Source organism: Henckelia pumila, chromosome 4, assembly GCF_033568475.1.
Source record: "Henckelia pumila isolate YLH828 chromosome 4, ASM3356847v2, whole genome shotgun sequence".
NCBI lineage: Eukaryota > Viridiplantae > Streptophyta > Magnoliopsida > Lamiales > Gesneriaceae > Henckelia > Henckelia pumila.
In genome coordinates, this window is record NC_133123.1 from 132,650,471 (window position 1) to 132,666,576 (window position 16,106).

A 16,106-nucleotide genomic window follows, 5' to 3' on the forward strand; every position below is an offset into this window, starting at 1 on the left:
ACATGTCTAAACTTGAATATCAAGGTTTAAAATAATGCATCACATAATCATACTAATACATATACATGAACATCCATGGAAACATTTTCATAACATAATTGCTGAATCATAATCTTAAACATAATCATAATCTTTTCTTCGTCATACATAACATAGTTGAGCATGGCATTATTTTGAAACAGTCTATGGTCATATCCGTAAGTGTGACCTTAACTGTGCCAACAGATCAGTCTCCTGAACCAACGTACGTGGCGGTGATAAATCACCTCCTATGGTAGTAAACTACCTCATAAATCATATGGTGGATAACCACCCTTATGTCACACTACATCAATTCCCATCATAAAAAATATTTTGCTGCTCAACACTTGATTATAATCATAACAAGTAAATTTTCATGAATGCATGCACTGAAAATATGTCCGTAATATATATATAATTGATTTTCATAATAAATAGTCTTATACTTAAAATACTTTCATGCATAAAATAAATTAAATATATATTTCAGAATTAGTAATTTTTATGGGTTGGTCCAGACTGCTGATCACTCACTCTAAGCCCATTAAACTTAAATAAAAGCCCAATAGAAATAAATTCTTAATTAAATGTCATTAATCATAAATGGGCCTAAATAATAACATTTAAGCCCATTAACTTAAGCTAAGCCCAAAAATCATATTTTAGCACAAATAACTTAATTAAACTTAACTGAGCCTAAATAAAATATTTAAGCTCATTAACTTAATTAAACCCAATAAAACTCTAGACTGGCCCAAAAATCAACCGACTGGCCCAAAAATTCCCATGGGCTCCCAAGCCCATAAAAAAAATCATTGGGCTAACTTAAATAAATTATTTAAGGCCCAAATAAAATTATTTGAAAACCCAAATAATTTTCTAATTAATTACTTGGCCCAAAAAAATAATAAGCTCATTAATTGCTTAGAAATTAAAATACCCGAGCCCGGACCCGGACCCTACTGACCCGACCCATAACTCTCCAGACCCGACCCGGACCGCCCCAGCCCGAAAATAATCAGCCCAGCCCAAAACTCCTCCCCCTACCCCTTTCTCAGCCAGCAGCTTGAGCAGTTCCACGAGATTCGTTCATGCCACCTGCTCCGGCAACCTTTGGCCGTGAAACCACCGTCCAAATGTAGTACACTCAAAGACGTTTCCAACAAACTAAAAACCAAAAAAAATCATGTCCTAACAAAGGAGAACGAACCTCTGCAAGTCGGCCTATCCTCGACTCGCGTGCATACCTGAGCAACGCCGGGACTTTCGATCGTTCTCCATGATCCGACCACCAATGACTGTGAAACCACTTCCTAATCCTATCCAACATCTATAGGGTTCAAACCCTTCAAACCTCACCCAAAATAGTGGCCTGAGGAAGGAGAACGAAGTCTTCTTCCTCAGAACCCTGAACCTGCGCGAGTTGTGCACCAGAAATGAAGGGCTTCGTTTTAGACCCATCCAAACCCAAACCGACCACTCTACTCAACCATAGGGACCCAAAGGAACCCCTAAGACCCCTGACCAGCAGCCATGCATTCCCATAACCATAAAAACGTGAGTATGAACCATGAAAACAACCAACACATGAATCAAACCATGAATACCATCAAGTTCTTGCATATTAATCATGAACCTCAATATCAAACAATAAAAATCTGTCAATAATGCATACATAGCTTATATGGTGTCCAAACGAAGGAAATAGACATTCCTTTTATTTTATTTAACGAAGACTATTGCGTATTCGGGCTCCGGGACGACAAACCGGCAAAAACCCTTTGAAAAGCTTTGAAGCTTGGCTATGGAGGCTGCTACAGTTGCTTGGAAACATGAGAAGGATGGTGCCAGGGGGTGGAGGCGGCTGATGGGGTTTTTAGGCGTGGGGTAGAGAGGGATTTTTGGGATTATTTTGGTTAGATTAGGTTAATGGATAATATAATTTAATCAAATAGATAATATAGAATAAAAAACATAAATTTTAAACCCTTAAAAATACATACTAATCTGATATAAAAGTATAAATCCCGAAATATTAAAATGGGCTATTTTTAAAATTCAATAAAAGTCAATACATGGACTAATTTTGGCTAAAAATCAACCCTTAAATAAATATATAATTAAATACTAAAATTTTCTTGACAAAATACCTTAAAATATTATTTTAAGGCTCATAAAACTCATAAAATATTTTTGGCTAAAAATATTGGTGTCTCGTCCGTTCACGGTCCCGTCTACGCGATCAAATCAATAAAATTCTCAAAAATCCAGAAATTCTAATATTGCGGGTTAACTGCTAAAATAAATGAAATCATGCATATAAATCACATAATAACACATAAATATCATTTAAACAGAATTTATAAAATTTAAATAATTAAATTTCCCTAATTATGCATGCAAATTTACGTATAAAAATTTTCGGATGTTACAAGCTCCCCGTTTAATTATTAGGCTTCGGTATTCTATTTGCATATTTGATATTTATTGTGACGACCCGAGTTCTAATCTCTCAATAAACATTAATCAACAATAATAGACAACAATCAATGTCTAAACAAAAGAATAAAAAAAAATTTTTTTAAAAGAGATTGCCCTGCGCACGCGCGGGCATCACCCCTCGCGCGCGCGCCGGCCAATGAGACCGAGATCTCAAGAGCTGGCTCGCGCGTGCGCGAGTACTTGCTCACCCGTGCGCCGGCCATTGCACCAGAAAAAAAATGCTCAGCTGCTGTAAAAAATGGTTCATCAAGTATTTCCATCCAAGATCAACTCAAACAAGGATTTATTCATGATCTAATCCATAGCAACATCTAACATCCATTCTAACATGCTATACAATGGATACCATTAGATCATAACAAGCCTTACAATCATAATAATCAAGACTTTCCAAAATATGCAAGACACATTGCTATATAACAAGATCAAGATACTTCATGGTATTTTAAGGATTTACATCAAATCTCAAATCCCATAGACATCAACAAGACAACAACTAGATCATTTACAAGTCTTGATACAAGTATCTAAAACATGCTCATGTTTAGAATTCAACTCTACAACATGACAGCTCACTCAACTCATCTAACTCAGATCATCACATTATGTTCATCTCATCCCTTGTTCTTTAAGTACGCCTTTGCCCGGTTTCACTCCCTCCTATTGCCATGACACATACAACAAAACAATAGCCGGATAACTCCGGTGAGAAAAAGATTTCCCAGTAAAAGCAACTAAACATGCATAACAATATATATCAAGATCATGATATAAAATAAGTACAATGCATGTTTTCAAAACAAGGTTCATTTCGTCATTCGTCGGTTGGGATCCCGAGAAGTAGATATCATAACTAATCCACCGACTCTCCCAATCGAGGTGGGGTTACTTATCTTTCTTCTCTAGACTTTGAAGCAATCATATATGCAAATCAGACTCTAGGCTAAAACAACCACCCAGGCCATACATATACGATTCCTCAAATCGTCTATTCGAACGTTTCCGTTCATTTCAAAATCAAAGAATAAGTATTCAAGATGAATGCAACATATATATATCATTCTCAAAGCATTCATTATAACAACAACTTATTCAATAACTCAAGGTAAAACACATAAGAGCAATTAAGCAAACAAGTATGTGATTTAGGGGAACTCGATACAAACCATCTCGAGTTGTATTCCCAATCAATTAGTAGTCCACTTTTACCTTTCAAATATGGTGTTTAGGATGTCTTCGAACTTGTCAAAGTCTGTACAAGATCAATCACCAAAAACTCATCTCAAAATCTGCTCAAATTCAATCCAAACTTCAACAAGACTTCAAGGCAAACTCTACCAACCTTGTTCTATCTTCAATCGGTTTTGGAGTCGACGTTCTCGAGTTTACATGCCCTGTTTATGCGCTGAAAACATAGCATACAACCCAAGGAAGCATCAGCTAATAATCCAGCAACATCTAAGTTCAAGAACAATAGCAAATTGCTTCAAATCAAGAGTTCGACGACATATCGGTATAACTCAGCGATTCCGAACATATCTACAACATTTCTAACATGTATATCAGCTGTTGAAGCTTCACAACCAACATATCAGCAGGTATAAGGATCAAATCATAGTTGGAAATTCATAAGAACATGATATACAAATCAATCTTCAACCCAACTTCAAGATTATCAAAGATAGAAGCTCAACAATCACAAATCATATACAACATCTGATATCTGCTATGTTCGAATGACCAAACCCTGATGAACAAAGAAGAAACTTACATCAAATCAAAGGTTTCGTCGAGAGGATTCCAAAACATCTTTCGGAATTGAAATCGGATAATCGTAGCTCAAGATATAAGGATTTGAAGATTAAGATTGAACTTGGAGATCTCTTTGCTCTTGCTCTCGGTTCCTTTCTTTCCTTGTGCTGAATAATCTGATGGAATTGCAAGATAATCACACGTGCAATCCAATAAAATAACAAGTGTCCCACTAAAGTTCAAGATTTTGCACTTTAGTCCCTCAACTATGCAATAATTACAATTCAGTCCTCACATTCTCATGTTATTCAATTTCAATCCTAATCAATTTAAGAATATTAGAATTTAAATCAAAACTCCAAATATTCCCAAATTAATTATTCTCGGATTAAAATTAAATAATTTTGGGCGTTACATTTATTATCTCATGAGTTTCAATATCTTAGGTCTGTATTGAATAATTTATGAAACATTCAAATGAGCTTGTTATGCTGATTGATATGTAAGAAGTAATTATAAATATTAATCAAACATACCATTTTGTGTTTGCAAGCAATAAAAATAAAATCATTTAATTGTTATAATACAACCATATACATAATCAAGTAATGTAATGTAAGGCCCGAGATTATTTGATTTAATCCGAAATTAAATAATTTTAATCCGAGTATATTTAATTTGAGAATTTTGGAGTTTTGAATTAAATTCTAATATTCTTAAATTATTTAGGATTGAAATTAAATTAAAAGGATTTGCCGAGGACCGATTTGCAATTAAGCAAGACTTGAGGGGCCAAAGTGCAAATATAGAAAATTGACTTGGACACTTGTCTGAATATGAGTTTATACGTGTAGCATGTATGTATCTTCAGAATTATTATCTTCTTCAGCCAAGAAATCGAAAACCTCAGCTCCAAGTCCATTCTCCATTTTAAAAACTTGATAACTTTTGCTCCGGTTGTCCGAATTCAATTCCGAAAAGAGTTCCGGACTCCTCGCAAGAAGGGCTATCTATTGATGTAAGTATTGCAGAGATTTATTGTGTTTCAAAATTGAGTGATGGGGCAGGAATTAGAGTTGAGCATGATTATGAGTTCTTGAGCTTCTATGTTGATTATATCGACGGTAGATTGAAGAACGAGCGTCGTTTGATTTCTATATAAATGTCCAGCCATTATTTCGAAATTCTTACCATCTGATTATGTTGGTATATGTTATATTATTGCTGATATGGTATGGTGATGAAGTTGATATGAATGTTAGAATTGATAGAAGTTAGTTTCGGTTACCGAGTTTGTACCGTTACTCCGTCGGTTTAGAATTTGAAACTGTTTTGATGGCTTATGATGGAATTGTGGATGAAGTGAGTTCTTGCTGATGTTATGAGTTATTTTTGCTGTGTTTTCAGTTTTGAAAACAGGGGGATCGAACTCGAACCTTCAGCTTCGAACCGGGATCGAATGGGGCCAAGATTTATGAAGTTGAGCCTTGAAAATCAAGTAGTGTTTGAGCAGATTTTTTATACAAGGTTATGTTGTATGGCTTGACCAGATTTGGGAGCAGATTTTGATAGCCTTGAAACCAAGATAAGAAAGGTATAAACCAACATCGAACCACGGGATATATAACTCGAGTTAGATTGACTTGAGTTTCCCTAAACCACATACTTATTTGTTTCTTGTTGGAATTGATTTATTTTCAAGTCCATAGATATATGTTCTTGATTGTTTAATTGTTAGATGAATTGTATGAGATAGATGATGGCATAGATAGATAAGTCTATTGCCTTTCCTTGCTAAATTAGCTTGTCTCTTTTAGGTGGCTTAGATTAATGCTTCTAGAATTGGTTGCATCTTGATAAGCCACTAGATCTTAAAGAGTTGAAGGCGGATGTGCCATGTCTTAGGAAGGCAGATGTGCCAAATTACCGAATGTTTGGACTTGTATCGATATGCGTAGGAGTAGATCGACTCCTATGACCGAAGATCGATATAGTGGACCAAAGTTTGGGAATAAGAACGTACCGCCACCTCGAATGGGAGAGTAGGTGGGAGATTTGTTGCGCTCTTATTCAAACCGGGATCCCTAGATGAGAGTTGAGAAAATAGTCAAGTCTTGGTCTAGAGTTAAGACTAAGAGTCAAGATCAAGAAGTCATACAAAAACAAAAGTAGAGTCAAGACTAAGACACTACTTAGATTTGATAGATGACTTTGTGTGGCTGAATATGTTATGCTTTGAATATAGCATGTTTTTGTGCTACGCTTTGATTTATAGCATGCCTTTGTTATATGCTTTGAATTATAGCATGTATTGTGGTTCATGAATATTTTTATGAATTAATTATGATAGTAATTACACTTGAACTTAATAGCATGCTATATGTTGCTTATACTGGGAAATGTATTTCTCACCGGAGATATCCGGCTGTTATTGTGTTTGTATGTGTGCATGACAACATGTAGTTCGGGATCAGGACAGAAGCGAGCATGAAGAACAGAGATTGAGAGTTAGAGTGGAGATCCGAGTTTAGATGTTCTTTGTGCTGTAAATGTTTAGTGTAAACACTAGAGGCATGATTATGTTGTAGCTACCTTTGCCAAGACTTGTTGTACATGATTGAATGGAAGTTCTTTGATGTAATATGTTGATATTGTATCTTAATCTCTCTTGCTTGATATAAGAGGTTAGTTTGAGCTTAACTTAGTAGCTTTGTCATGATTTTGTGCTATCAACTTATATTATGTTAAGTTTCATGCTAGAAATGATCTACAAGATAGAATGTGTATTGATACTAGCTTATGTGCATGTAAAGACTTGTATGAGTTGAAGCTAGATGATCAATACACATTCTATCTTGTATATCATTTAAAGACTTGTATGAGTTGAAGCTAGATGATCAATGAGTGAAAGAACCTGTGTTGACAGCAAAATGGCATCTGTTGAGGTTTCTGGAAATGAGCCCGCTCGATCGGGTGATTATCACCGATCGAGCGAGGCCAAAATATTCTCGAGTAAGTGAGCATTTTGGGCTCGCTCGATCGGTGAAGATTAACCGATCGAGCGAGGCCAAAATATTCCCAACCCGAGAAGTTGGCTTCAGGGCTCGCTCGATCGGGTGTTTTTCACCGATCGAGCGAGGTGCTCTATTTTTTTAAAAAAAATTTGTTTATTTTATTTAGTCTTTGATGCTTGACTAATTATTATGATTATTTTGTTAATTGTATTGAAATGAGAGATTAGTACTCGGATCCTCACAATAGGTGGTATCAAAGCAAGAAAATTCTGGACTAGGATAGATAGTGAGTGGGGTAGATCGAGTCTTATTCCCTGCTTACTTATTTGATCATGTTGAGATTTATTTACATAATTGAATTATATGTTGTAAATGCTAGCATGGTTTACTTTCAATTATTTACTTATATGATGTTGTATTTATTTTATTTGAAAGTATGATATGATGGTTAAAGACACATATTTCTTGGAATATCTGACATGATTCAAGCATGTGTTATGTGGTTTATGACATGTTACCCGACTATCTGAATTGATTGGAAGCATGTTTTGGTATTCTTACCTTGATTATTTATTTAAGATTGAATCAGAACTGATTCTTGATCAGAGGTAAGATGATCAGAGGAGGACTGAGATAGATTTAATGATTATGGTATCCTAACCATGTTGATAATCAGATATGTCTCGACAACCAGGACGACCAGTTACTAGACAGAAAGTGGCAGATCCTCAGCCTGAACAGGAAAATGAAACACAGACATTTCCAGAACAGGTGAATGTAGCCCCGACAGTGCCACAAACACCAGAAGCACCGAGAATAGAACAGATCATTATATCCGATGATTTGATGAATGTTACAGCTTCACCTATGGAAATACTGTTGAAACGGTTTCAGTCTTTTAAACCGCCGATTTTGAAGGGGACGGAAAATTCAGTAGCTTGTGAGAGTTGGCTTGATGATATAGAAATGCTGTTTGATTCTCTTGATTGCAGTGATGAACAGAGAGTCAGACTGATAGGCCATCAATTGCATGAAGTTGCAAAGAGTTGGTGGTTTACAACCAAGAGATCCTTGGAGCATCGAGGTACAGTGATCACCTGAAAAGTCTTCAAAACTGAGTTTTACCAACGTTTCTTTCCAGTATCTTATCGCAAAGACAAGGGTGCTGAATTTGCCAATCTGAACCAGGGGAATTTAAATGTTAAAGAATATGTTGCAAAGTTTTCTACCTTGCTACGCTTTACTCCACATGTTGCTGATAGTGATGAGGCAATGGCTGATCAGTTCATTAATGGACTGAATTCTGATGTGTTTACTTTGGTGAACACGGGGAGACCGAATATTTTTGTTGATGCGATTGATCAAGCAAAGGGAGCAGAGGCTAGATTACTTAGACAGCGAAGAACATCGATTGTCTCACAGCCACCACTACAGCCACAACAATCAGCTCAGTTTCAATCTCCATTCCCCAGATATGAGAGCGGTAGCAGCAACAATGGGAGGAAAAAATTTCTGAAAGCTCAAGGGAAACAGTTCAAGAAAATAGAGAGTAGTTTCCCTAGTTCTAGTGGAAGACAGGTGAGTTCCAATTATACCGGTGTGTATTGTAATCGATGTGGAGGAAGACATCAGACTGAGCAATGCCAAGGAGTCTCTGGTAATTGCAACATATGTCGTCAGTCAGGCCATTTCTCAAGAGTGTGTCCCCAGCGAGACTCTCTAAGATCACAAGGTATGGAGTCTTCAAAATCTGAGACTCAGTCAGAAAGCCAAACCTCAGATGATGTTTAGCAGGTAATTGTTCTATTGCCTAGTTTTATATTGCGAGATACCTATCCTTCGCATATGTTCTGTTTGAGCACTTTGTCATGTTGCCTGCATTACCTCTGAGCCATTATGTTCTGTAGTTGTGATCTCTTTACTTAGGAGGGGAGGTCTTATTTCTGTCAGAGTTGTCAGGAAAGGTATACTACAGTTTGAAGGTAATGTGAGAGATAGAGACTGTATTGTGCTTGATTTGTCAGATTATGACTGAATTATCGGTTTAGATATGTTAACCAAGTACAAGGATGTCGTAGATTGATTCAGAAAGTATGAGATTCAGAACTGAATTGATAAAAGGATGGGAATTCTACGATAAGAGTTTGAAATTTTGAATTTCTTTGATATCTATCTATCTATTTGTGAATCGATGATTGCAGAAAGAGCAAGGTAATTCTTTATTATGCAACAGATATGATGAAAGCTAGTCCAAAATTGACTAATCTGTCAATGGTTAGGTAATTACTGATATGTTCCAGATGAAATTCTTGGATTACTTTCAGTCTGTGAGATGGACTTCGATATGTAACTGATGTCAGGTATCTTATTGACTTCGAAAGTACCTTTTAGAATGGCACCAACAGAACTGCAAGAATTGAAAGAAATACAGACCAGTGAGATTTTGGGCTAATGATCAAAAATTGAATAAGGCCACAATGATGACTTGCTATTGTTTGCCTTGACTAGCTGATTGATTTGAGCAGTTACAGAATTTATCGATTCTAACAGATGAGAAATGAATGCAGATGTAATAGAATTCTTGGTTCTAAAGCTTAGACTGTCAATTAATTAGACTGAGCGAGATCAATTGAATGCTTTATGAACATATTTGTAGTTCAGAATCGAAAGAAGATTAAATGTCGTTGAATTTTATTCTGAAAACTATCTATATTGGTATGAGATTGTGGTATCATATTTGATAGTTCTTACAGATAGCATGATATGTTGTATTTGACGTTATACAATATGATGAAATAGCTAGGATCTATACAAGAAATGTTATTCCTTGCTATGAAAAATTGCCAAAAGGGTTTGCTTCTGGAATTGATATGACTCGATGATGTTGCAAAGATGTTGAAATCTAATGTGTCAGAGTACTATTTTGAGTTGTATGGTACTGATGCGCTATTGATCGTTTTGAGTTTGCGATTTACCTAAGTAGATTTCGACAAATAAACGAATATGCAATATTGGTTATGCTACGGATAGGATAAGATAGCTGTAAAAGAAGTTAATGACATGATGAGATGTCAGGAAGTATTAAAAATCTATTGTCGAGTTAGAGACTTTAGATTTATTTGATAGACTGTGGCATCGATTGTCAGATATTTTTGAGTAATTGGTTGTATGTGATTCCATTCTACCATCCTCTTATGGATGGATTGTCTGAATTGACTATCCAAAAGTTGAGGAGATGCTCAGAATCCTAATACCTGATTTGGTATTAGCTGACTAATATTGCCACTTGGAGATGGTAATTTCTGGAACAGCTATCAGATTTTTTTTTATGTGTCGCAATGAAGGTAGAGAACGAGAAGCTTTTTCAGAACAAAATGAAAATAGTTGATGATCGAGAAGCAAAACATACGCAGATTAGACACCGATTTTGTGCTTTGAACAGGGAGATTGAGTATGTTTGCAAATTCTTTGATTTCGAATGTATTGTTTGATTTAACAAGCGACGACTATTATCTCCGAGAATTGTTGAATCCGATGACACTTCTGAAGAAGTAGGAAATCTTGTCTGTCGACTTTTATTTCCTCCATTTCTATCTGATATTTGCGACATATTAGAATGAGACTGCTTATGTACTTCAGTCAGATGAAATTAAGTTTGACGAGACATTAATCTATGTCGAGCAAATGATATGACTATTTGATGAGGAAGAAAGGCAACTCAGATTTGAATCAGTGGATTCGTCGTAGAACTGAAGAAGTTATTGAGAAGATGAATCTGATATGAGACAGTGTTATTCTGAGTTATTCTCCTGATCTGAGTTCTTATTCAGTATTTTTCTTATTCCTTATCTTATGTGTGTATCGATTGCAAGAGATTTCGAGGACGAAATCCGATCTTAGAGGGGGAGAATTGTAAGGCCCGGGATTATTTGATTTAATCCGAAATTAAATAATTTTAATCCGAGTATATTTAATTTGAAAATTTTGGAGTTTTGAATTAAATTCTAATATTCTTAAATTATTTAGGATTGAAATTAAATTAAAAAGATTTGCCGAGGACCGATTTGCAATTAAGCAAGACTTGAGGGGCCAAAGTGCAAATATAGAAAATTGACTTGGACACTTGTCTGAATATGAGTTTATACGTGTATCATGTATGTATCTTCAGAATTATTATCTTTTTCAGCCAAGAAATCGGAAACCTCAGCTCCAAGTCCATTCTCCATTTTAAAAACTTGATAACTTTTGCTCCGATTGTCCGAATTCAATTCCGAAAAGAGTTCTGGACTTCTCGCAAGAAGGGATATCTATTGATGTAAGTATTGCAGAGATTTATTGTGTTTCAAAATTGAGTGATGGGGCAGGAATTAGAGTTGAGCATGATTATGAGTTCTTGAGCTTTTATGTTGATTATATCAACGGTAGATTGAAGAACGAGCGTCGTTTGCTTTCTATATAAATGTCCAGCCATTATTTCAAAATTCTTACCATCTGATTATGTTGGTATATGTTATATTATTGCTGATATGGTATGGTGATGAAGTTGATATGAATGTTAGAATTGATAGAAGTTAGTTTCGGTTACCAAGTTTGTACCGTTACTCCGCCGGTTTAGAATTTGAAACTGTTTTGATGGCTTATGATGGAATTGTGGATGAAGTGAGTTCTTGCTGATATTATGAGTTATTTTTGCTGTGTTTTCAGTTTTGAAAACAGGGGGATCAAACTCGAACCTTCAGCTTCGAACCGGGATCGAATGGGGCCAAGATTTATGAAGTTGTGCCTTGAAAATCAAGTAGTGTTTGAGCAGATTTTTTATACAAGATTATGTTGTATGGCTTGACCAGATTTGGGAGCAGATTTTGATAGCCTTGAAGAGCTTGAAACCAAGACAAGAAAAGTATAAACCAACATCGAACCATGGGATATATAACTCGAGTTAGATTGACTTGAGTTTCCCTAAACCACATACTTATTTGTTTCTTGTTGGAATTGATTTATTTTCAAGTCCATAGATATATGTTCTTGATTGTTTAATTGATAGATGAATTGTATGAGATAGATGATGGCATAGATAGATAAGTCTATTGCATTTCCTTGCTAGATTAGCTTGTTTCTTGTAGGTGGCTTAGATTAATGCTTCTAGAATTGGTTGCATCTTGATAAGCCACTAGATCTTAAAGAGTTGAAGGCGGATGTGCCATGTCTTAGGAAGGCAGATGTGCCAAATTACCGAATGTTTGGACTTGTATCGATATGCGTAGGAGTAGATCGACTCCTATGACCGAAGATCGATATAGTGGACCAAAGTTTGGGAATAAGAACGTACCGCCACCTCGAATGGGAGAGTAGGTGGGAGATTTGTTGCGTTCTTATTCAAACCGGGATCCCTAGATGAGAGTTGAGAAAATATTCAAGTCTTGGTCTAGAGTTAAGACTAAGAGTCAAGATCAAGAAGTCATACAAAAACAAAAGTAGAGTCAAGACTAAGACACTACTTAGATTTGATAGATGACTTTGTGTGGCTGAATATGTTATGCTTTGAATATAGCATGTTTTTGTGCTACGCTTTGATTTATAGCATGCCTTTGTTATATGCTTTGAATTATAGCATGTATTGTGGTTCATGAATATTTTTATGAATTAATTATGATAGTAATTACACTTGAACTTAATAGCATGCTATATGTTGCTTATACTGGGAAATGTATTTCTCACAGGAGATATCCGGCTGTTGTTGTGTTTGTATGTGTGCATGACAACAGGTAGTTCGGGATCAGGACAGACGCGAGCATGAAGAACAGAGATTGAGAGTTAGAGTGGAGATTCGAGTTTAGATGTTCTTTGTGTTGTCAATGATTAGTGTAAACACTAGAGGCATGATTATGTTGTAGCTACCTTTGCCAAGACTTGTTGTACATGATTGAATGGAAGTTCTTTGATGTAATATGTTGATATTGTATCTTAATCTCTCTTGCTTGATATAAGAGGTTAGTTTGAGCTTAACTTAGTAGCTTTGTCATGATTTTGTGCTATCAACTTATATTATGTTAAGTTTCATGCTAGAAATGATCTACAAGATAGAATGTGTATTGATACTAGCTTATGTGCATGTAAAGACTTGTATGAGTTGAAGGTAGATGATCAATGAGTGAAAGAACCTGTGTTGACAGCAAAATGGCATCTGTTGAGGTTTCTGGAAATGAGCCCGCTCGATCGGGTGATTATCACCGATCGAGCGAGGCCCTTATATTGGAAACAGTGAGTGAGCATTTTGGGCTCGCTCGATCGGTGAAGATTAACCGATCGAGCGAGGCCAAAATATTCTCAACCCGAGAAGTTGGCTTCAGGGCTCGCTCGATCGAGTGTTTTTCACCGATCGAGCGAGGTGCTCTATTTATAAAAAAAAAATTGTTTATTTTATTTAGTCTTTGATGCTTGACTAATTATTATGATTATTTGGTTAATTGTATTGAAATGAGAGATTAGTACTCGGATCCTCACAAGTAATCTTTCGCTAATTATATAAATTGGTCTTTATTTATTTAATTTAAATAAAAAAATGGAAAACATTAATACATTTTTAACAATGAATGAATTATTTGTTTTTTTTTTTTGAAAAATAAAACTTGTAATTTTATTTCATACTTGAGAGATCCGAAATTACAAATTACAAGTTTAATCATCCAACTAGGAAAATCTCCAACCACCCAAAAAAAAGGTGATGAGGGAAAACAACAAATTAGTTAAAGAGTGAGCCACTTCATTAACCGATCTCCTAACATAAAAAATTGAGGTATTTCCAATCTCGGCCATAAGCACATTAATTTTTGCAGCACTGACACTCACATAACTATGATTATCTTTGTGGATAAGATAATTTTTAATTTTATTTGAAAACAAGTTTTTTTTCACACAATTAAATTTTAGTTATTTATTCCCACGATTAAATTTTTATACCATTAATTTTCAAAATAAAATTTACTTTTTAAAATATAAATCATGTGATAAAATAATTAAATTCAATTCGATTTTTTAAATATATTTTTGGTTTGTCGATTATTATTTATTTATTTTTGCCGGAAGATATTTTACTTTCGAATATGCTAAAATAAGATATTATTTATGATTTATGCATATATTCCCCATTTCATAAAAATCGTCCAATCCAACTCACTAGATAACGTTCCCTATCCTTCCAATGGCCATGCTCTCCACCTCGTTCCTCGCCGCCGACCACCACCTCCGCCGTCACAAGCCGCCTCCACCACCCTCTCATGCCAAGTCCACATCCATATCCGCCATCATTATTCCTTCCTCTTCCTCCGCCTCCAGGTCCCAACAACAGCAACTCTACCAGCCTTACCGCCCGCCGCCGTCCCCCGTGCCACCCAAATACCGATCCCTCGACACCAGCGCCCGACTAGATATCCTTTCCAATAGATTAGGGCTCTGGTTCGAGTACGCCCCTCTAGTCACCTCTCTTTATCAAGAAGGGTTCATTTCCACCACTCTCGAAGAGATCACCGGAATCCCTTCTATCGAGCAGAACCGACTCCTTGTCGCGTCGCAGGTTCGAGACTCTATTGTCGAGTGTTGTGATTCCGATACCGTGTCTTTTTTTGACACCCCGGGATCCCCCGATATTCTCTACGAGATTCGAATCTTGAGCACCCCACAACGCGCCTCTTCCGCGGAGTTCATCATAAAGAATGGTTTCGATGGGAGGAGAGCCGGGGAGTTGGCTAAATCAATGAAAGATTTCCCGCGGAGGTATGCGGAGAGAGGGTGGGAGAGTTTTGATGGGAATTTACCGGGGGATTGTCTGGGTTTCATGTATTATAGGCAAGCCCAAGAGCATAAATCGGCGTCTTTGCTAGAGCTGAGTAGGGTTACATTGGAGAAGGCATTGGAGGTGTCAGAATCGGCACCCGCCAAGCAGAGAGTCTCGGTGGAATTAGAGGGGAAGGCCGGAGAGGAAGGAGGAGATGGTGCTGTTGCTGAAGTTGTGAAGGTTCCGGTTGTGAGGATGTCAGTGGGGGAGGTGTCACAGTCCACCACAGTGGCGGTTTTACCTGTTTGCAAGGCGGAGGGGAAGGGAGTGGAGGTGGAGGAGGCGCCATGGGAAAGTGGAATGTTGGGAGATTTCGGGGTCGTTGAGGCAGAGAAGGGGTGGAACCGGTGGGTGGTTTTACCCGGATGGGAGCCGGTGGCGATTTTGAAGAGAGGAGGGGTGGCGGTGGCGTTCAAAAGGGCGGGTGATGCATTGCAGTGGAGAGGCAGGAGGAGGGATGAGGAGGAGCAAATCTTGGTGGTGGCGGATAGAGGGAGGAGGGAGGTGGCGCTGGATGACGCGTATTATTTGGTCGTGAGTGGTGGCAATGGGAGCGGCGAGGAGGGGTTGAGAGTTGAGAGAGGCCTGAAGTTGAAGGAGATAGGGGTGGGGGACAGCTTGGGGACTGTGGTTTTGATTGTTAGGCCACCTAGAGATGACTATGAAGATCAATCAGCTCCCCAAGATTGGGATTAGGATATACCTCCTTAGATCTTCTGCTATATTTGGTGTAGGATGTGGTAGGAGCGTTGGAGTGGTGGAAAATTGTGGGAGGAAATAGAGCACAAAGGTTTATAGCAAACTATTGTCACACTTTAGATTATACTTTTGATAAAATTTTGGATGAATTTCACTTTTTAATGATGTTTGTGTAAACATCAAAGAGTAAACTGAAGATAATATTTTGGTTATTTTGTTTGTGCTAGACTCGCTAATTTGTCCACCTTGTTTATGAGGTTACTTGATTTTGTATGGAAGATAAA

General features: G+C 36.9%; 1 protein-coding gene across 1 annotated transcript; it reads left to right on the top strand.

Annotated features, from left to right (window-relative positions):
* Positions 1-14,451: 14,451 nt before the first annotated feature.
* Positions 14,452-16,034, top strand: LOC140894346 (rubisco accumulation factor 1.1, chloroplastic-like). The gene has a single exon (XM_073302842.1). It carries the CDS (start codon positions 14,491-14,493, stop codon positions 15,817-15,819), a length of 1,329 nt encoding a protein of 442 aa, XP_073158943.1. The 5' UTR covers positions 14,452-14,490; the 3' UTR covers positions 15,820-16,034.
* The last annotated feature ends 72 nt before the right edge of the window (positions 16,035-16,106 follow it).